The 20,285-nt window shown below is 49.8% G+C and overlaps 6 protein-coding genes across 6 annotated transcripts; 3 read left to right on the forward strand and 3 right to left on the reverse strand.

Moving 5' to 3' along the window:
• Nucleotides 1–1,852: 1,852 nt before the first annotated feature.
• On the reverse strand, nucleotides 1,853–3,574 carry FPRO_01634 (uncharacterized protein; the record flags this gene model as incomplete). Its single annotated transcript, XM_031229295.1, has 3 exons — nucleotides 1,853–2,341; nucleotides 2,392–3,327; nucleotides 3,446–3,574. 3 exons carry the CDS (start codon nucleotides 3,572–3,574, stop codon nucleotides 1,853–1,855), a joined length of 1,554 nt encoding a protein of 517 aa, XP_031074839.1.
• Nucleotides 3,575–9,456: 5,882 nt separating this feature from the next.
• FPRO_01633 (uncharacterized protein) lies at nucleotides 9,457–9,760 on the reverse strand (the record flags this gene model as incomplete). Its single annotated transcript, XM_031229306.1, has 2 exons — nucleotides 9,457–9,530; nucleotides 9,586–9,760. The coding sequence occupies 2 exons, from the start codon at nucleotides 9,758–9,760 to the stop codon at nucleotides 9,457–9,459; spliced, it is 249 nt and encodes an 82-aa protein (XP_031074840.1).
• Nucleotides 9,761–11,144: 1,384 nt separating this feature from the next.
• Nucleotides 11,145–11,809, forward strand: FPRO_01632 (uncharacterized protein; the record flags this gene model as incomplete). Its single annotated transcript, XM_031229317.1, has 3 exons — nucleotides 11,145–11,287; nucleotides 11,382–11,586; nucleotides 11,768–11,809. 3 exons carry the CDS (start codon nucleotides 11,145–11,147, stop codon nucleotides 11,807–11,809), a joined length of 390 nt encoding a protein of 129 aa, XP_031074841.1.
• A 1,875-nt stretch (nucleotides 11,810–13,684) lies between these two features.
• FPRO_01631 (uncharacterized protein) lies at nucleotides 13,685–16,083 on the reverse strand (the record flags this gene model as incomplete). The annotated part of the gene is made up of 3 exons (XM_031229328.1): nucleotides 13,685–14,010; nucleotides 14,115–15,801; nucleotides 15,865–16,083. 3 exons carry the CDS (start codon nucleotides 16,081–16,083, stop codon nucleotides 13,685–13,687), a joined length of 2,232 nt encoding a protein of 743 aa, XP_031074842.1.
• Nucleotides 16,084–17,444: 1,361 nt separating this feature from the next.
• Nucleotides 17,445–17,720, forward strand: FPRO_01630 (uncharacterized protein; the record flags this gene model as incomplete). Its single annotated transcript, XM_031229339.1, has 2 exons — nucleotides 17,445–17,583; nucleotides 17,650–17,720. 2 exons carry the CDS (start codon nucleotides 17,445–17,447, stop codon nucleotides 17,718–17,720), a joined length of 210 nt encoding a protein of 69 aa, XP_031074843.1.
• Nucleotides 17,721–18,484: 764 nt separating this feature from the next.
• On the forward strand, nucleotides 18,485–19,971 carry FPRO_01629 (uncharacterized protein; the record flags this gene model as incomplete). The annotated part of the gene is made up of 2 exons (XM_031229350.1): nucleotides 18,485–18,936; nucleotides 18,990–19,971. 2 exons carry the CDS (start codon nucleotides 18,485–18,487, stop codon nucleotides 19,969–19,971), a joined length of 1,434 nt encoding a protein of 477 aa, XP_031074844.1.
• Nucleotides 19,972–20,285: the final 314 nt, after the last annotated feature.

Consider the following 20,285-nt stretch of genomic DNA (forward strand, 5'->3'; position numbering starts at 1 on the left):
TGAACTGCTCAGGCGATAAACGTTAAACGCGTTTCGAGTCATCAAATCGTCATCTCCCATCACACCATCACGCGCAATAGAATCTCAAGCGCGGTTTGGCTGGCGTTGGCCCCCTTCGTCCGTGATCACTCGCTGGTGAACTTTCTGGCCCTCGATACTCAAGGCGCCTAGGGATCGAAACATACGCCTGTCCTGTCTGTGCTAAGGGAAACAGAATCAGATCAGTCCCCACTTGAGTTCCTTTGAGGATCCTCTGCTACAGCCTACAGGATAGATTCATTGTTGACGGCAAGCCACGCGGACTGCTAGTAACTCCTAGCGCGTCATCGGGATCTTCGTTTCCGCTGAGTATTGACCTAAGCTATATCTGGTTACTATAGCAAGCCAAAGACCCTGGACATGCGATGAGAGCGAAGTCCGACATGAAGATTCAGCTGCATTCTCTCTCAAATTACCTTGCTTCTAATCTGGCAACACTGCTGCAAAGCTCCGTCTCCACCATACAGTCCCTACGGCATGACTCTACTGTTCAAGTAAGAACCCAGAAACGGCGATTTACACAGCTTCCTATTGCAACTCAACGACATTGTGTTGTTCTACTGCCACAGCGCAGTTCAACCACTGTTAAGTTTTTACTCGGCTCTTTTTCAGAGTGCAATATAATCTGCTGGAGAGTCATGCTGAACAATCGCTGGTCCTTCCAACAATGGAAACGTGGAAGTACCCTCACCACGTTTCTTTAAGTCCCTGTAGTCTTGTCAAGGAGCCAGATCAACCATATCGTTAATTAGCAGGTCGGAATATCGAATCAGAACAGCTGAAAAATTGGGGTTTGCTACCTTGACAAGCCTTCCCATTCTGAAATGGAGAGCTTCGTCCTCCCAATCTTGACATACTTCTCAAGACCCGCTTGCTTCTACTGTCACAGCTCCGAGTGGTTTGACCTCTGCCATTTTTGGGAAGAATCTCTCCTGGGTTTATATTCTCTCAAGATAAACCTTTACAATAATTTCACTGCCATTTTCCATTCTATTTCAACTGTGGTGGTCAAGCAAAGGCAGGCCGTCAGCCAGTTATTGGTCTCGTCTGAGGCTTGACATTGCCGAACTGTCAAACGGCGTGATCTGCATCGGGGGGGCTAGAAACCTGGATCCCTGGCGGCTAGGTTAAGGGTGTCCGCTAACGGGGCCACTAGCTTAGGCTCAAGGGGGCCCCGTCAAGCTTGTCTCGACACCCTCCCGGCTTCCGAGGGCACCCTGAACCCTTGCCAACCTGAACCCCCCAGTTACATGCAAGTTGCAGCGAGAATCAAATTTACTTGAAGCGCAATTTTCCAAACTGTCGGGTCTACACAAGACCAAGTTTGTCAATACGAGCTATGTGTTGTCTCACTCACGCTCCGCCCCCTTTCTCAGTCTTTCCAGGTCTTTCGCATTCCCCCCTTGCTTTCGTGGCAGCGAAACACGCCATATTGTCAATTTCAAAATCGCCAATCTTAAGAGTACCCAACCAGATATTGTCTCAAAAGTCTGACCCCAGATTCTGTGTGAAGCCACTCAAGTCACTTGACTTCCCGCTCGCCCACACAATTACCTCTCAAACTTGGCAATATCTTCAGCAGCATAGAAGACATAAATACATTCTACAAAAGTATTAGGGAGACGTGGCACGACGTGGAATTCTTTCTTGTGCAAAGATGCCGGGATCTTCACGAAGCTCTATCTTGAACAATTCCTTGGGGTATATGGAGGGACTCTTATATGGAAAATACAAAAAAATGAGGGGCTCTTCGTTGGGAAGATGAAGTTGTCTATAATGCCATTCCCGAAAACAAGTCAGAGGGGTTTTCCTTTCACGACCCTCTGCGTCCTCCATACATCGTCTGTGTTGGGCTCAATCTCATCAAGGGTTGCATGCGATCGTTTTGTGGTGGCATAGCTCCAGGTTCCATCTTCATTTGTTGGTCCCACATATGCGCGCTCATCATGTGGCCTCCAGGGCCATCTTCTTCCATCTTGATATTGGGAAGGCCATGCACCTGGTTAATAACCTCATCTTCATGAGTGTTGTGGGATCCAACGCTCATCATCTCGTCGTGTTCATCACCGCGTCCAGTGCGCTTCCTTGGTTGAACCGATCTGCGTCGTCTTCTGATGTTTAGATCCCCATAGGACTCCATGTAAATTCCCTCCTCAAGCTTTAGATCGTTGACGACTTTGACTTCTATGTCGCTGGCGTTCAATCGCATATTTCGGGAACCCCCTAATTCGTGGAAGGTGTCAAGAATCATCTGGTAGCGATTTTTCTCGACGATCTTGAAAGCCTCCCGAAGCAAGTCCTCCTAAGAACAGTTAGTGAAGCTCTCCAGGGTCTGAAACCAGAATGACTTACATCTCTGGTCAACCAGTCAATGTACTTGGATCGTCCTCGTTTGAATTTCATCTGAAGCATTTCCTTACCGGGGCACTTCTGAAAACGACTCTTATAGTCGCTCTGGATGCTCTCCCACATATCCTGACCCTTTTGGTTGCGGTGCTCCCAGCGAGATTCGAATATGCAGCGCTCCTCATCGGGACAGGTACTCTTGAGTGTTGGTGGGACCTCTTCTCCAAAGCAATTCTTGTGCTCGTCTACAGGCTCTTCAGCAGCTGCACTTCTAGAGGCTCCTGGCCTCTTGGTTGTGCGCTTTTTGACGCGGCCAGGGGCGTGTAGGGCAGATTTTCGACGAGGGGATCCAGTCATGGAGCGTGGAACATCAGAAGGTAATCCGTGCAGTCCTGTATCTTCTGGGCTTCTTCGACGGTACTGAGGTGGATGATGCTCGGCCAGCAGAGGAGCAGGCGCCATTTCGCGATGATGCATGCCCATTGGAATATGATGGTTGTCCCTCATCATCATGTGGTCTTGGTGCTCAACAGGAGGCGCCATATTGACGTAATAAGGGTTACTCATAGGTTGTGGTTCCGGTCCATTTGAGACACCAAAGGCTCCCATATAGGGCTCTGGGGGTCCGGGGGTTCGACGTCCATCGTGGACATAATTGGCATGAAGGAATTCCCCTCCAGCCACCGGGGCTTGAGAGGTCATGGGCGAACTCGCTTGTGGGGATTGGCTATTAACGTCAAATTGTCCTGCCCACTGCTGCTGCTGGTGATACATTCTGGAACTCCCAGGAGGGCTAGGGTGTTGATTAGGTGTGCTTGGAGGTGGAGGATATTGCGATGCAATTTTTGACACGCCGTGCAAAGGAGGAGATCCCACGACTGAGATGGGAGTTAAGAGATTTGGATCGCACTGGCCAGAAATGCTGTTGAAAGGTGAAGAAACCTACAAGAACAAGCGTCAGTTTTACAAAAGGACCATTGGGGCCAGAGCTTCGGATCTATAACAGCGCTTTAAAAGACTCTGCCAAGTTCACCTCCACTCCGGACGAAGCTCGACTTACAGATGAGTAGGATGTCAGATCGTGGTAAGGGGAAGTCTCAGTTGTTGGAATTGAGTCGTGTAAACTGGGAGCTCCCGAAAAACCATCCGGCTGGGTTAGACCTGGGGCAATATACTGCTGCTCGACCATGATCATGTGGGTATCAAGTTGGGGGATTGGACAATCGCAGTCCAAATCGGTTGGTTTATGGTATAGGCGGGGCTGAATAACAGAAATGGTTGCGTCTGTGAGTGGTGGGGAGCTGTTGATGCTGTGGCTGCAAGTTCAAGATTCAGACCGAGACTGATAATGGCACATTTATGACCAGAGACCAAGAAACTTCAAGAAGGCATCAAGACCTGGCGAGGCAGATATGGAAGAACAAGGTGCAAGACGATTCAGCCTTTTCTGGCCGCGGCCGCTTTTTGAAGACCTGGGGGTCAAAGATCGAGGCCAAGAGAGTGCAGGGGCAGGAAGGATGAGTTGAAGGGAAACAGAGCCTTGTGGGGTCATAGACGGGCCGGCCGCTTTGTATAAATGGTGTTTGGAGATGAAGAGCAGTGGAGTGCAGATCGTTGGAGTGTATGTAGGTTTGATGTACATGGAGGTCAGCCTGAGGGACAGCAGCAACGAAGTACCAGGACCTTTGGAAGAGCCGTTCTTTTGGCAAGCCCGGGAAGATATGAACGAGCCAGAGACAGGCCTCGGTGCCAGGGGCAAATGGGGAAAGGACTGGGGGTGTCGAACAGAGGGATCAAACCCCAAGTACAGTATGGGTACGGCCTGGCATTGCCTTGAACCTAGGAAGTGGAGGGCTCAAGCTGTGAGGGCTCGGGGCTCAATATCCTCCGCCATGCCAAGGTACTGGAGCTGTCGTGCATAACAATAGCCGCCGAGGGGTCTAAAGCAGCGAACGAAACGGGTTGGAAATAGAGGAAGACTAATGGCAGAACAGAGGACGTGCATGGTATGCCCGTGGAGATGACACTGGTATGGCCTAAAGGATGGAGGGGAATCATCGCGACCATCGCTGCTTCAAGGGTGTGTGTAGAGTGGGAGTGGCGTTTGATTTGGCTTTTACTTTGGCGTGAATATGGGTGTGGGCATGTAAAACGAGTGAATATGGGGCGGGGGGTGTTTGTTTGGGGTGTTCTACCATCCCCTCCATCCATCACATCCAGCTTCAGTGCGTACATTATGGGTGTGAGACGATGGGATGGGATGGGAAAATGGATTGAAAACAACACCGAAAAGAGTCGGATGTTTCTTCGGACGCTCTCTCGATTTCACCAGACCGTCACTCTTTCGTCAGTCAGGGATGCTTGGAACTTTTTCCACCAGGCAAATCCCCCCTTCACACGACCACCGTCTCGCATACGGTCTGGATCAGTCTTCTATCCGACAGTCTGGATAGAGTATGTAATGCAATCTCTGGCTATCAGTCTAGGAAGTGGTGAGGAGATTACGACTCAACTCGACTTGACTCAATTCTCATCCCACACGGAGCCGACCTGTAAGGTCGGCATTGGATCAACAATGACAGAGGAGAATACAGCACGACATTGAAGAGCAAGACAGGAGGCCATTCAGAACCGCAACTATGATATATTGTGTCAGGCCAAAGACATCATGAGCTATGGCTGCACCGTCAATCGTGTACATACTGAAACGGAGGGTTGACACGAGTAGCCAAAAGAGAGACGGATGCCCCGAGAGGGAAAGGCGAGACAAGCTGAAGAGCAATTATTAGGTCTTTGCCAAACTAAAAGGCCAGGCTGAGCTAACGGGGACGAGAAATCAGTAATGCCCGAAGAGAACGAAAAGAACGGGGACCTGGGGCCTAAACCTGGACCTTGACAATAGACGATAACATGGGCCATAGACCACTGACCAGGTACGCAAAAGAGAAAATAAGTGAGCGATAGGAAACGCAGCAAGGTGGGGACAAGAGTGGCCAAGGACCCTTTGTGTCTGGTCTGTCTGTAAAGAGGGAAGAGACAATCAGAAAGGTGGGAAGCTGGGAAGCTGGACCGGGTTGCGCTACCTGAAGGCAGTCCATGGGCCGTGCTTCTGATGAGTTTCTCATCACCTTCTTCGTAGACATGAGTCAGTGAGTTAACAAGTGACAAATCCATCTTGGGTTTGGTCTGACCAAGTTATCAGAGCTGGGACGACAACAATGTATGACGGACAGCAACAAGGGCTGTCAGCAGGAACAGATACAGGTACAGGAACGCGGGAACTCATAATCCTGTGCGGGCCGTTTGGCGTCCATCGATCTGAGGATCGGCAGCTCTGAGAGAAGTGGTGCGCCAGTGACGTCTCATACGGTACTGGGATGTTAGTGGAGGAGGAGGGCGGAATACAGAAAGTCAAGACATGAGAGAATAAGAAAAGACGCGATGATCTAAAGTGGGAGCAGGGGTCTGCCGGGGGAGCGCATTTGGGGCTGGGTGAGGCCTGGCCGGGCCAAGCCAGGCCAACACAGCACAGCCAAATAGCTCAGCCGACATAGAAGAAAAAGGGTACAGAACGAATTTCACCCTATTACTTCTTTGCTTCTTAGCCTCGAAGCTATTTTATTTTCCTTGTCAATAAGCAGCGAAAACAAGAGCGAAAGCGGAACGGCGTCGGAGACGGAAACGGAGATGGGCGACGAAAAGGCCCAAAAAAGACGACATGACAGAAGACAGAATGCCCATGCCTGCAACAGCTTAGGCAGATCCCAGCGACTCCACCACTTTGCTTGGCACTCGCCGGCAGATTGCCTGCCTTGTCATTGTCATTGTCATGTGTGGGTGGTAGAGAAGTATTGAGCGGAGCATTGCATTGCATTACACTATGTACATTGTATGGCTTGCGCACATGCTGAAGATTCTGTCAGTCAACTAACCATCCATGAAACAGTTCCAGGTCTGTAATATCAGTCGGTTGGATCCTAAGGTGTCCTTTGGCGCAACGACAAGAAGGAAATCTACAACCAACGACAAGCTTGATATTATACGCGCGCTACCTGGGACCATGATAGGACCGCGTGTAGCGAGAGGCCGTTGAGATGTGAACCTCGCCGCAAAATGGACGGTAGTGTTAGCCTTAAAAGGTCGCCTCGTGCCCCCCCCTGGGGGTCATAAATTAACGACGTTCTACCGCGATACCTTGATCAGAGGCTTTGACTACACGTATGTACATACTGTACAGGACGGTACGGTACAGTACCTAACCGTTTACCTTATGGTTCCCCACAGGTGGCTTGTCCTGTCGTGCCTTGTCGACTCTTCCCCTAGTCCGCAGATGCCAGCCGGCCTGAGCAAAAGCCGAGCAATGACGCCGCTGCACAGCATCAGCAAGCAACGTTCAGACAAGTTAATTATGTACTGACAGAAAATAGAGGGCTCGCTTCAACTAAGATGAGCTTTTTTAATTAATTATCCTTCAGCTACTGCAGGGCTCGTCTTGGACCGAGAAAAAGCAACGGGGATTATGATACTGTGAAGCCGACAATACCCCGGTTACCTGACTCAATCAGTCTCAGCTCCAACTCGATTCAGTTTCGAGGCTGGCTGGGCATGGTCATACATACACTACAGTACCACAACTGACGCAGTGTCTACACATCACGATTCATACTGTGCGTATCTAGAATGGCAGAGAGCAATGACCATGAAGACACGACTAATTGTCTAATAGCAAGTTTAAGCCCACTTGCACTGCTCAATATGCAACCCATAACATAACATGGCATGCGCCTCGCGGCGCTTGAGAGATGGCAGGGGTATCGGAGTTAGAGGGTGGCCCGCCCTGGTGCAGAAATACGGCCCCGCTGCCGGCCATTCAGCAATCCGTGCCGCAAGCTAGTGATGACGCTAAAAAGCTTAGCTTACCAGACTGTCGGAACCACGCTAAGCAGGCATCAATCCCTGTTAGGTTACTCGTCTTCCCAAAGAAGCATGGACCGAGCAGGGAAGGTCCTTGTTTTACAGTGGGGACAATGCGCTGCCATTGGTGGCCCATATGATCAGCCCTTGCTCATGCCTGATGATTGCAATTGGGGCCAATGGGTGAAGACTCCGGGCTCGCACGCTTTGCCGAATACGGTATAGCGAGTACGCGCGCGTTTACCATGCGGTTGGCTGTCATTGGACAGCGGCTTGACTGCAAGCGAAGGTCCTGCCAACTCAACGCTGCTGCCCTGGGCCTGACTTTCCGTGTCTGGTCCCTGCACGCCCCCCCCCTTGCTCCTTACACATTGATTGCTCCTCTGATTTCCTACCTCACATCATCCATCAGAATCAATCAAACCCTCTTCATTCCACCAGCTTCGTTCGGCCTTCTTGTCCGACAATCCATCACCGATTTACTCACCGATTTTTCGTTGGCCTCTCTCTTTCCTATTCTGCGTTGCAATGGGAGCAACCTTCCCTACATCCCAATCAAAAGGCTCCATTGCCTCTCTCTCTCTCTTTTCCCATAAAGTTAGACTACGTTTTGACAAATTCATTATGAGATGCTGAGAGACATAGCCTGAGATTGAACTAACCTTATACTACTCCAGCATATACAATTGGAGTCTTGCCGATTCCTATCGGTTGAATGTGCCATATGTTACCTCCAGCATTTATATGGATGGCTTACTTGCTATCAGTCTATCACAAGCCAAGTGCCGGCCTGGACGGCTTAGGCCCCTGGGCATCGTCTCCCTCGCTTGTGTGCTATAGGTAGCTCATCTGTTATTAAGGCTTAGCAATTAACTTAGCTGCCAACGTCGCCCCCATCGCACGCCGCTGCCGCCAGATCTGGGGTTTTGGTTTGAGGGTTCCTGCAGATCCATTCTCGGATCTAGGTAACGTCGCGGATGTCAAAGATAACACAGCCTTGTCACGCCATGTGTCCATATGGCATGGTCACTGAGGTATTCTGCCTAAAATAATTTCTACACTGCATCGCGGGCTTCAAGGCAGTGAAAACCGCTCCGCCCTGCTCCACCGTTTCATCAAGCTTGGCCTTGTGGGTTTCAGCATTGGCTTTGCCTCTTACCCGTGATTACAGGTCCTTGGAATGCGGTTGAATTTCAGCGAGCAGGCATGTCTTGCCAAAGACCTCTTGCTCTTGGTTCTCAAGAATCAAGAGCCCCCTTGTCTGGTTATGTCCGTCCTAGCGTGGTGTCACTGGTACTCTTGATTTTGTTTCCGGTTTCAAACTTCTCCATCTCATTTACCCAACTGCCGGGACTCTTAACGCGTACATACTTTGGCCTGAATGGGAAAGTTTTGCGGGAGATTGCTCGATTCACCGGCTTTTTCGATGCGTATCTGACTCGTTAATGTCCACTCTAAGCGCCCTTGTCGCGTCAGGTTAGATGATCGCCCCCTACCACTTACAACACACCAAGCATATCGAAACTACCGAGGCATGTTTGTTAAGGTGTTTCTAACGAGCATGGGAGTGTTTGCCGCGAGTATTCCGCCTTGTTCGCAGGCTTAGCCGCGTTTTTGACGTCTCATATTTCAACTCAAAAGTTCGTATATGTCGGTCCATAGGGTCGCATTTCTGTCCGACCCGCTCCCCCTTCTCCCAGTCATATTTCGAATCACACGCATGCTCATGCAGAGTGGGCGGTACCAGACTTTCGGGACCAGATAACGTGTTTGTTGCTCGTACGTTGCGAGCAGAAGAGGCAGGTGATGACACGGTTCATCAGCGTTGAGACAACCATCCATTACAGGTGTGGTGCCGTACATATCCGTCCGTCTGCAATGAATGGCGGCCCCCCCGCTGTGACATGGCTCTCGCTGGGGTGCACCTTGCCAATGCCAGGCTTGACATTCATTGCTCAAGCCGTGAGCCTGGCAGAAAGACGTTTTCGATTTGTTGCTAGGCTGAATTTTAGCGTTGCCTTCCGTAGCCAGCACAGGCACAAGGCGACGCCCCCAAACCCCTCCCTCCTCTTTTCTTGGCTTGGCAACCCATCTCATCTTATCACCTATCGGGCGATCATCGTTAATGAGGAACAAAACACACACCCTCGTCAGAAGTCAGAAGCCAATCTCGTGGGGTTCCGCACCCATCTTTTGCCCTGATTGCGCATGTCTACGGCCCGACGCCTCGACTTGTTTACATCACGGTCAATTGCAGAGCATGTCATTCAGCGTCAATACACTCACCCACGGCGCAGACCTGCGGCATGCGCTGCGTAGTAACGAGAACAAGGGGATGTCCGATTCCCCTCCATGCTGCGATGGCACTTATGTTGTTCTGCTCGGCCAGGGTACGTGCGCTCTCATACATCATCTTGTAACCGCAATGCTTGGATACGCCCGCAACAAGCAGACCCGACATCCTTTTTGGGGTGTCAATCGGATTCTTTGCACCTCTGCCAAGTGAGCAGCTGATTGTGGCTACCTATTGTTCTTTACATGGACCAAGTCCTAGATCACAACTGTCATGTCTCCAGCTTGCTCTATTTGGCTTAGCAGCATTGTTGTTCTGTGCTCCCAGAAGACCAAATCTCCTAGGGCTAGTCGTCGGCTTTGCCGTTACGTGAATAGCTAGAACTTATTTGCCTGAACTTTGTGTTATAAAGGCGCCAAAACGTGCGCAGCTATCGGCCGCCTCTGCACTAGGACAAACACTCGCCCCAAAGTTCTATCATGGCTTCTAGCCTGTATTGAATGTTTCTCTTCATATCAAAAAAACTGAGTTAGAAACTTTTGTGGGATTTTCTCATATCACAGCCCACTGCCATATCAGCCCCCTCCTTGATGCTTACCGCGAAAGCCGAACACATGGCCTACTCGGAGGAAAGTAAGACAGTCTCGAATCAGCTACCTTGCCCAACTTGAAGGGAACTCTTACCAGTTACTTCATTTATATGCTTCACCGACAGCTGCTTGCTCGCTGTAGCACTGGCTCCATGTTGGCCTGGAACGTTGGTCTACTAGCATGCGTCTCTCTACCAGTCACTGGCGATGGGGACCCAGAATTCCTGGCCGTTTGATCATTTCAAACATCTTTCCTCTTGTGTCTCTATGCATATAGCATGGAGTTACAGTGACGGTATCGTTTTCCAGGGCCTGAAATTCAAGAAACACCAAAGTACTCGGCAAAGAGCCTTGAAAATTGCAATGCAATTCTTAACACCAAATGGCCTCAGCAACGTGATCTTTTCTCTCTCTATCAATTCTAGGCCTCTATAGATATAGGGCCTTGCGGACCTGAGTCTATCCACATATTTGACAAATCTCCAGTTTCTTCTGACCAGGGGTTGATTCATGCCCTCGTTGGGAGCAGGATATTTCTCTTTAATTTCAGGCTCTAAAAAGAGAGAATCACGGTACTGACTTAAGCCAACTTAAGGGTTCATGGGGCCTGTGCTCTGAATGTAGGATCATGGTTGGTATTTTCTCCATCTTGAGATGGTGTTCTTGAAGGGAAATTGGAGGACGAGACGACACTTTTCGGAATTGGAGGCACACAGGCAGAAAATACAGCAGTTGCTTGCAACTATGGTCAAGAGAATAGAACTTTCAGGGCGGGTTGGCGCGTGACTCCCGGCACTTGAAAGCGCCGTCTAACGGCTTGCCGAGTCTTGCATTCTTTAGTAAAGCAAGCTGCGTGGAACTGGGCTGGGCTGGGCTCGGATTGCTCTACTACAGGCAGGAAGGCTTATCCTAGCGTAGATCGATGGCCAGTTTCATGAGCGGACACAGGATGCAAGCACTGGATGGGGCTGGGAGGGGGCGTGTTGTTGGTTGTTGGTTGTGCCTCTGTTGGTTGTGTTTTCTCAGAGTCAGTCAGAAAAGAGAATGACCGCCAGGGACCAAACTCGACGTGGTTCTCTGCCAGGGTCCGCTACAGCCTTGAAGAGTAAGTGGCTCGTCTTCCGTTCTGATACTAATGGTGGTTTCGTTCTCCAGATGCCCTTGTTTCTCGTCTATGAATGCTCACTGTGTCGACTTAGATCATCGGCCGCTACCCTCAGCATCCCTGCAATGGAATATCAACAGAGAAATCAGGATTGGAAAAGAATATCCGGAGCCGGCACTGCTCAGTTTCTAGAATGTTTGGCCCAAGCATTACCCGCATTGCTTGCTTTACATAGCCTACTGAGGATGCCTCGTCGAAGTGAATTCGACACAAACAATAATGGGCCATCATCGTTGAGAGTAAGTTTTCAGCCAACTCTTGTCGTCTGGGAGGCGCTTAATCCAGGTATTTGGTTTGTCTTCTGCCGCGCACCAAGGCCCCCAGCCGTTTCCGTTTCATGCGGTCATGGGTCTGCAGAATAGGCCAAACAGGGCATTGCCGGCCTGAAAATGCGGCCATATACTTCACTTGACAACATAGGTCATGTCATCTCTGCTGCGAGGCGTTATTCCAACTCTATAGTTGATGAATGGATTGCCTGATTGCCGAGACTTCCTGAGCTTTGCGGAAATAGTCGATATACTGTACTGCCCTGACGAGGCGTTTTCGGGACAAGGCAATGTTCCGAATCACGAAGGCGGGCAGGGAATGCATTCATCTTGGCTCTCTGAGGCATGGCCGTTACCGACTCCAAGGGCTTGTCACTCGTGGAATTCATACTCAAGCCAGCGTCTATTCAATCGATATTAGCTACTATTGACTTGATGTCATTGACGCCCAAAACTGTCTCTTTTGCATTCTTGAAACCCAATGGTACCTTTTACCCGTCAAGAACACCACTGGAAACGCCACGGCAACTTCATTTCTGAGGGATGAGGAATTCGGAAATAAAGTGAAGGCAAACGGCTGTGGCGTAGATTATTATATTGTTCCTTGCTCTCTACCGCACGTCGAATCAGGGCCATCGTCACGCAACCGACAATAGACTTGTCGACGCCGGGAAACGCCAAATTTGACCACAAATTCTTGGCGAGGGCTTCGGGGATTCTACAATGGCATTCACTGCCCTCAACCGTATCGCCACACTAGCTCGATGGATGGGGCAGATGCGACTGACGGCTGCGAATCAACCTCCAAGAGCCGGGGTCCTTGGTTGATGAGCTGCATGCATCTTCGGCGATTGCCTCTCCAGGCTGACATCGGTGAGTCGAGTCATATATCGGTTTAAAGTTGATTAGATTGATTTACAGGTACTGTTTGTTTGAAACATCGCAGCAGGCAGAGGCAGAAGTGCAGCTCCAGTTCCCATCCTCGTGCTTCGGCTACAGTTATGGTGCCCCATAGGGTTCTGAGAGGGCACATAGTGGTACGTGCCATTGAGACGAGAACGACAGAATGCTCCGATCCCTGTCCTCGCTGGCCCTGGACCTGGTTATTGCTGTCTGTCGCTTGTCAACGTCAATGTCACCGTAACTTCAATTAGACTCGGCTCACGGATCAAGTCCCCGCGTCTCCATTTCCCTGCAACCTCGCCTTCGCCATGGTATCCATATACGTTATGAATGTGAAATGGCATGGGTCAGAGACGACTTCTAACTCGCTTAGCCAAATGCCTCGGCCTATACTTAATGGGGGCATGTATTTCTGCCTGGGAATCTCCATGGGCTATCAGGTCTCTGTTCGAAATTTGCCCAAGTTGCAAAAGTGCCTCCGAGCTTTGTCTCGATACACGAGAATGGAAACTGTACAAACTAGTAGACATCATGAGAACCAGTAAATTATTGGCTTTGCTGATCCTAATATTCATCAAAGAAAGTACTTGCTCTTACCATGGGTCAAAACGAGCCAACTTTAAAGCACGATACGGTGTGTCTTGTGGCGAGGTCATGTTCTAGTGATCTTTTGTAGAATCAATACTTTTTCACATTATATGGCTTGAGCAATAATATCTGTATCCCCTGGAAGGACATAGACAACAAGAATGATGATTATTGCTTGTCTTTATTGAACTCTGAACATCTCGTCATACTGCATAATTACACGTAGACTGTCTTTTACCACTTCCAACTTCCATTTTATTTCTCAACAAGCTCATCCCGGCATGGAAACACAGTAGTTGAGCAGATCCTCCCTGGCTCAACAGTCTCAAGATTAATCACGATGCAAACAGTGCGAAACCCAAGATCAGAAAAGAAAATGAACCCGTGCGAAGACCTAGTGTCAGCAAAAGAGCAGGCTCGCTTCAGTGGGAGAAGGAAGAAAAGTTCTTGCCGCTGGCTTATGATGCTCCGTTACAGTGCCGAACCTCACGCCAGTTTTAAAAGGAAAAATTGCTCTCAAGACTATGCATGTCTAATGCACCTCTCACTCATAGTACCAATGTTGTTGATCACGTTCCTAGGCGCCTTCCAAGGGAGGCACGTATGAGTAGTTAAAGTCAAGTAGACCGTCCAACATCCAGTGCTGGGGGTCGAAGAAGTCGTAGTTGGCCGCATCTCCGTAACTGACACCAGCCATCATACTATGAGCTGACGATACAGCTGAGAGTCCCGTGGCCCCCGGTGTCAGGGCGCCGTTCGAGTTGGGGTTGCTGTTGTGAGTGTTGTTGGTACTGAGCAGACTCGAAGGCGGGAGGGTGTGAGACGGTACGAGAGTGCTGTCCATATGTGTTGATGATGCTGAAGACTCATTAGCCGAATCTGGATTTGTCGGTTGTTTGGCAGCTGTTGTCTGTATTAGCATTCTTGCAATATTTGCACAAGACAAATCAAGACATGCTCTACTCAGGGACCTTCACCAAAACATAGGGAGAGAGGGGATCACCTACAGTCTATAGTACCTCGCCCCGATGCCTGGAAGTCCTCCCTCCACCTCCAGACTGAATCGAATACAAGGCTCATGCTGTGACGACATCGAACCTTGAGCTGGAGGCTGTCGTCCATCTGGATCGGCGAGTTGTCGTTATTGTTGAAGTTATGTTGATTGTGTTCGAGTCGAGCGCCGTTCCACATCTGCACCATGAGTTCAGCTAAACGCCACTGAAGATCATTGTGAACAACACTGGTAGCCCGGATAGCCCGGATCGTCTGATGAAAGAGGGTTCGACCTCGCTGGAAGTCTATAGTCTTCGAAAAGAACGACCTCATGAGCTTGAGAAGGGCAAAGCCGGCTGCAACCATCATCTGTCCGATGTAGTTACTGCAGTGAAGAAGTAAGTGTCCGCCGACGCCGTCCCGGGGACTAGTGGCTTGATCAACTTCGAGAATTTCGTCGAGAAAAGCGACAGTGGCGCGCCATAGGCCCATCAGATCATCCATATAGCCTGGGGTCTTACTGGAATCGAAGAAACCGGCCAAGCGCATGTGAAGAGCCGCTGCCCGGAGATGCAAAGAGACAATGGGGCCCAGCCCTTGTGAAAGGATAGAAGCATTCAACTCTGCGTAATCTCGACGATAGACACGCATCAGCATTGCCCGGTGTTCATCTCCTGCAACGCCGCGGGGATCGCTAGCGTTGCTGTACATCTCCTTCGATACCTTGTCACAGAATCTCTCAATCTGTAGCCGCGCCTCTAAATCTCGTGATAGTTGGAAAGCACTCTCTTCTCCGGCTCGTGAGGCCAGAGTCCAGTCATAAAGAGTGGATGCTGGCTGGCCGTAGCCAGTTCCAACAGACTGCGCAACAATGTTACAAACCGCCCACGTTGTCACACGGTCATTGAGTTGTTCCTTGTTCAACTCAACCGACACCCTGGAAAAGTCTTGGATATTATTGGGCCGGTGCAGACCTATTCCAGTAGCTGTTTTCATCATTACTCCACACAAAATGTGCGTAGGGTCGGACGAAGTCGTACTTGTGGGTAGTGGCCATGTGCACAGCAGACACATGGCCTTGACCACGTAGTAGTTGCTCGGGACTTCTCCTATCGTTGACCACAAGAAACGTGTCAGAGGTCCCGAGAGATTGTTGAGCAGATCGTTTGTGCTTGGTGGATTGTATCGTCGGGCAGCAACAGAGATAATGGACCAGAAGAGGAGGGGATGCTGTTGGTAGAAGAGATCAGGTGCCTGTGAAGGGTTGAGGAAGGGTAGAAATTGATGGTAGAAAGCCCAGAACTGTCGGAAGAGGTTGTTGACATCTTCTTCCGTTAGCTTGACGTTTTCTAGTTCGTGTGAATATCGTGGCACGTTGTAGTTCCCGCCGCGCTTGAGATGAAGCAGGGACGAGACAGCTTCGTCAGAACCCATTAAAGAAGGATTTCGGGTGTGAGTGTGAGTATAGGTAGGGTTACTCGCAGCAATGGGAGAGTCCATATCGTCATCTGCTTCTGGAGTGAAGCCCTGAGACTTTGCGTGAGCAAGACTGCGACGCAGTCGATCGATCTCCTTCTCCATTTCGGCGTGCTTAGATCTTTTGCCTACTCTCTTGAAGTTTGATTCAATTTTGCACTCTAGTTTCAGGCGATTGCACCGAGAGCAACTTTGGAAAGGGTCTTGCACCACGTCGCATCGGAGCTATTGAAAAATTCTGTTCAGTACAATGGTATCTAGACGGTCTGTTCTCGGAGGTTGACTCACCTTTTGCTGTCGACACTCGTTGCAGGCCCTTTTGACGCCAGGCTGGCGCTTCTTCTCCTGCTCAGCATCGTGATCGTCAAGATTACTGCCTGGGCTACTTTCAATGCCAACCATGCTGCTCCTCTTGCGCTTGTTGGTGCCATTGCTGTTCCCATGGCCATGACCATGGCGGGAGCTGACAGGGCTCGTAGGACTCATCGAGGCCGCCCCACCAGCCATCATGGAACCGTCCATAGGGACGATGCCCTGAGCCGGAGGCCCGGAGGAAGAACGCGACGGGATGATGCGAGGATGCACCGGCGCCGAGACAGACACGGACACGGGGGATCAAAGGATCGGAGGCTTCGAAAAGCAAATACCCGGAGTTCGTTGACCGGCCGGTGCCGGTGTCGGTGTTGAGAGTTGATATGGATATTTCGGGTCGCGGCGCTGAGTGGGCGCGTCGTGTGTTGGCAAAGACAATGCGCGTGAGCAAAGGCCGACTACGGAGGAGAGGGGTTTGTTTGTTAGGGAGAAGATTGCTTTTCGCTGGTTTCAAGGTGCGAAAAAAGGCGACTCGAATGTGAGTGGCTAATTGGCCTGGCCAATTACCAGCTTTTCTCTCCGTCCTTCCGTGAAAAGAGTAATTCGCTTGACAATCTTGACTGGGAAGGTGCAGCAAGGTACAGAAACGGTACTCTTTCACCGTTGTTGCCTCATGCAACGACTTTTGAGCGACCTGACAAACTGGAGACGAGCGGGGCAGGCCTAGAAAATTATCCCTACGGCGGGGATTGAAGTCTCTGATTGGCGGGTCATCAACACTCACGTGATGTATGCATTATTCAGCCAAGGCCTATGATCATGATGATATGGGGCCCAACTCAAAGATATGGCAATTGGATATACTTAAATGAGGTCCTGAAAGAAGAATATGCTGCGCGAAGATTTGGAACTCAGGTAATTTCGTAAAAATGTTTGGTTGGCGATACAAGGCTTTGACGCTGAGTACTACCTATGTAATGTGATCATCTCGTATTTATGAGTTCCACCATCTCATCACATGATGCTGACAAGAGTGTAACCAAACGAAAGAAGAGACAAGAGAGAACTACTGGTGATGACCTTCTCATATTATAGATAAACTATTTTATTCCTCCCGGTAGTGGTATCTACAAGTCGAGAAGAGAAAAGTGTGACGATGTGCTGAGTAGTATATCTTAGTATTGCATTGAATCCGAACCAGCCCTTTCATCATCTAAACCTCAACTTCTTCTAGGGATGAAACCACTGCAAACTATCATCTCTAACTGTAATAGTAATTTGAAATCACATAATGGTGATAGTACCTTGGAATCCGTCCATCAAGTCGCAAATGCTATTTGTCCTTCCAATGAAGGGCATGAGCTGCTAAGCCAATCAGGCTCAACCACTATACACTGAATGCTCTGAGCGCATCCTGCTAAAAACATATCTCCCTCCCTGCCTTACTTGCGTCAGATAATCAATCATCTTTGCTTTTTGCATCAAAACCACTTATCTTTTCTTCACACATTGTACTTCATCAATAATCATAATCACCCTTCCTCAAACACTTCATCATGTCTGAAACTGACAAGCCTCGTCAGTCGGTCAAGCGTCAGCTCAAACCCGCTCCCCAACGCCCTGGCCAAGATGTGCATTGTCCACGATTCAAAGCAGAGGTCCACTTTGTGATTCCAGGATCGATGCCAGAAATCGGTGGGTTGATCAAGGGAATAGTGTTGGTTGTTGATGAGACACGGTTCTGACGCTCTGTGTGTGTAGAAACTCTTCGCATTCGAACAACGGATGTTTCTCAGCCTTTCCTGGATCCAAATTCGATGCAACAGCCATGATGCGTTTTATTACATACCTGCTGGACATGCGTTATTCAAACTTGGCTGATACATGACTGATACCCTCTTACAAATCTGAAAGCGCAGTCTACATTTCCAGGCTCGACCCTGCATTTCTGTTTCGGGCCGCCCAAGTCGTGGACCCTGGCCTGATGGACATCAAAAGCCAGCAATATTTTAAAGGCGAGGCGGGAAATATCCGTTAGTGATCGGCTCTTCCTGTTCCTTTCCGAAACCTTCCACGGTCCTTATATGTGAACATCGTTCAAATATTCCAAATTATCGGGAATGCCAATGCAATTGGAGTCACTTCCCACGCTAGACAAGCCTCGGACATGGCTACTTGATCTATCTATGCCATGCTACTTGTCAAATGGCGATCTCCAGTCCAAACCCGGTGAAAGTGCCGAACAACACCACAATTCAGGATCCCCCTCTTATTCCGCGGGTCGCCCACACTCAATATGCGGGGCTGTGTACTAGTGTCTAGGGGATCCTACTCCTCCTTCTGTGCGTCTCTTACCTCTTTCTTCCAAGTGGAGGAGCCGATCCGCATCACTAAGCTATCCCACATGCACTGGTATATGCTAAGGATGCATAGTAGACTACAATGTACCAGTAGCAAGTTACGTTCTTTTCATGGGCTTTCTCTCGTCGAAACCGCCTATATAAACAGTCATCCTGCCCGACTGTCGCCCCATCCAGCCTGACTACAATATCACCTACTCTCTAATCTGAAACTTGATACCCTCCCTGTCTTCATCATGGCGACCAAGCTTCATACTGTGCCTTTCCTCATCAACGGCAGCGATCACACCAGTGAAAGGGCTGTTGATGTCGTGTCTCCCGCCAGCGGCGAGGTCGTCCACCGCTACCACAGTGCTGACGTCAAGGATGCCAATGCTGCTGTCGAGGCTGCTGCTGAGGCTTTCAAGTCATGGCGCAAGACAAGGCCTAGTGAGCGCCGGGATCTCTTTCTCAAGGCCGCCGAGATTATGGAAAAGCGACGTGATGAGCTGCGCAAGTACTCCATGTCAGAGACTGGCAGCGATGCTACCTGGGCCGATTTCGATATCAGCACAGGCATTAGCCATCTGAAGGAAGTTGCCGGTCGTATAGGAACACTGGAGGGCGCCATTCCCACTGTGTCGGATCCCAACACAACCGCCCTCGTCTTGAGAGAGCCTTATGGTGTCGTTGTAGCAATTGCGCCATGGTACGTTTCTCGTACCCGGATGAGTCTCAGGAGTGACTAACATGTCAATCCAGGAACGCCCCTTATATTCTCGGCACAAGATCTGTTGTTTTCCCCATGGCCGCTGGTAACACAGTGGTCTTCAAGGCCAGTGAGGTTTCTCCTCGAACACTCTGGGCTATTGCCGATGTTTTCAGAGAGGCAGGACTTCCTGATGGTGTCCTTAACGTCATCTTTCACGAGAGAGCCAATGCTGCAGCAGTCACCGCCGCATTGATTGAGCACCCTGAAGTCAAGAAGATCAACTTCACTGGCAGCACACCTGTTGGCCGTATCATCGGTAAACTTGCAGGCGAGAACCTCAAACCTGTTATTCTGGAGTTGGGTGGCAAGGCCCCAGCTATCGTATGGGAGGATGCGGACCTCGACCTCGCCGCGCTGCAATGTACCCTTGGAGCGTTCATGAACTCGGGGCAAGTCTGCATGTCTACCGAAAGGATCCTTGTGCACAAGAATGTCAAGGACGAGTTTGAGAGGAAGCTTTCAGCAACCATCGAACAAGTCTTCTCCTCTAAGGCGGACGCACCTGTTCTTGTGGCATCGGCTCCTGTTGAAAAGAACAAGGCCTTGATCAAGGATGCCATTTCTAAGGGTGCCTCCCTGGTTCACGGAAACCCTGATGTCGAAGAGTCAAGCAAGACCCGTATGAGACCAATTGTTGTGAGAGATGTCACCACAGAAATGGACATTTATAAGTCGGAGTCCTTTGGCCCTACAGTTTCTCTGATGGCTATTGAGACGGAGGAGGAGGCCATCAAGATCGCCAACGATACCGAGTACGGCTTGAGCTCTGCTGTTTTCACATCTGACCTCCAGAGAGGCCTCCGAATTGCTCGCGAGATCGAGACAGGTGCTGTCCATATCAACAATATGAGCATTCATGATGAGAGCGGTCTGCCTCATGGAGGAGCAAAGGCTAGTGGATATGGCCGTTTTGGTGCATCTGCTGGTCTTGACGAGTGGACTCGCACGAAGAACATTACCTTTAGGAATTAAATGACGGAATGATTATAATACCAAATAGCGCAATATGAAAGAATAGTTTATGTCAATTGTAATTGGTGTGGTAGTGAAACAGTGAGGGTTAAGTCAGTGAGTCCCATCAGTGCTAGTCGATTGAGGCTCCAACCAGCAACAAGACGATGCTGCCACAATACTTGTGTATTTCCCCTTATTCTAGAGGCATAACCCAATATCATTATAACGTTCATATGAGAACGCTGCAACTATAAGTGTTATAACGCCCTAAGTTCATGTACAAATTGGTTCATGATACCTTGGTGCAGGGTAGCTGGAACATGTATCCTTAC

The sequence above is a fragment of the Fusarium proliferatum genome (assembly GCF_900067095.1).
Source record: "Fusarium proliferatum ET1 genome assembly, contig: FPRO_scaffold001, whole genome shotgun sequence".
Classification (NCBI taxonomy): Eukaryota; Fungi; Ascomycota; class Sordariomycetes; order Hypocreales; family Nectriaceae; genus Fusarium; species Fusarium proliferatum.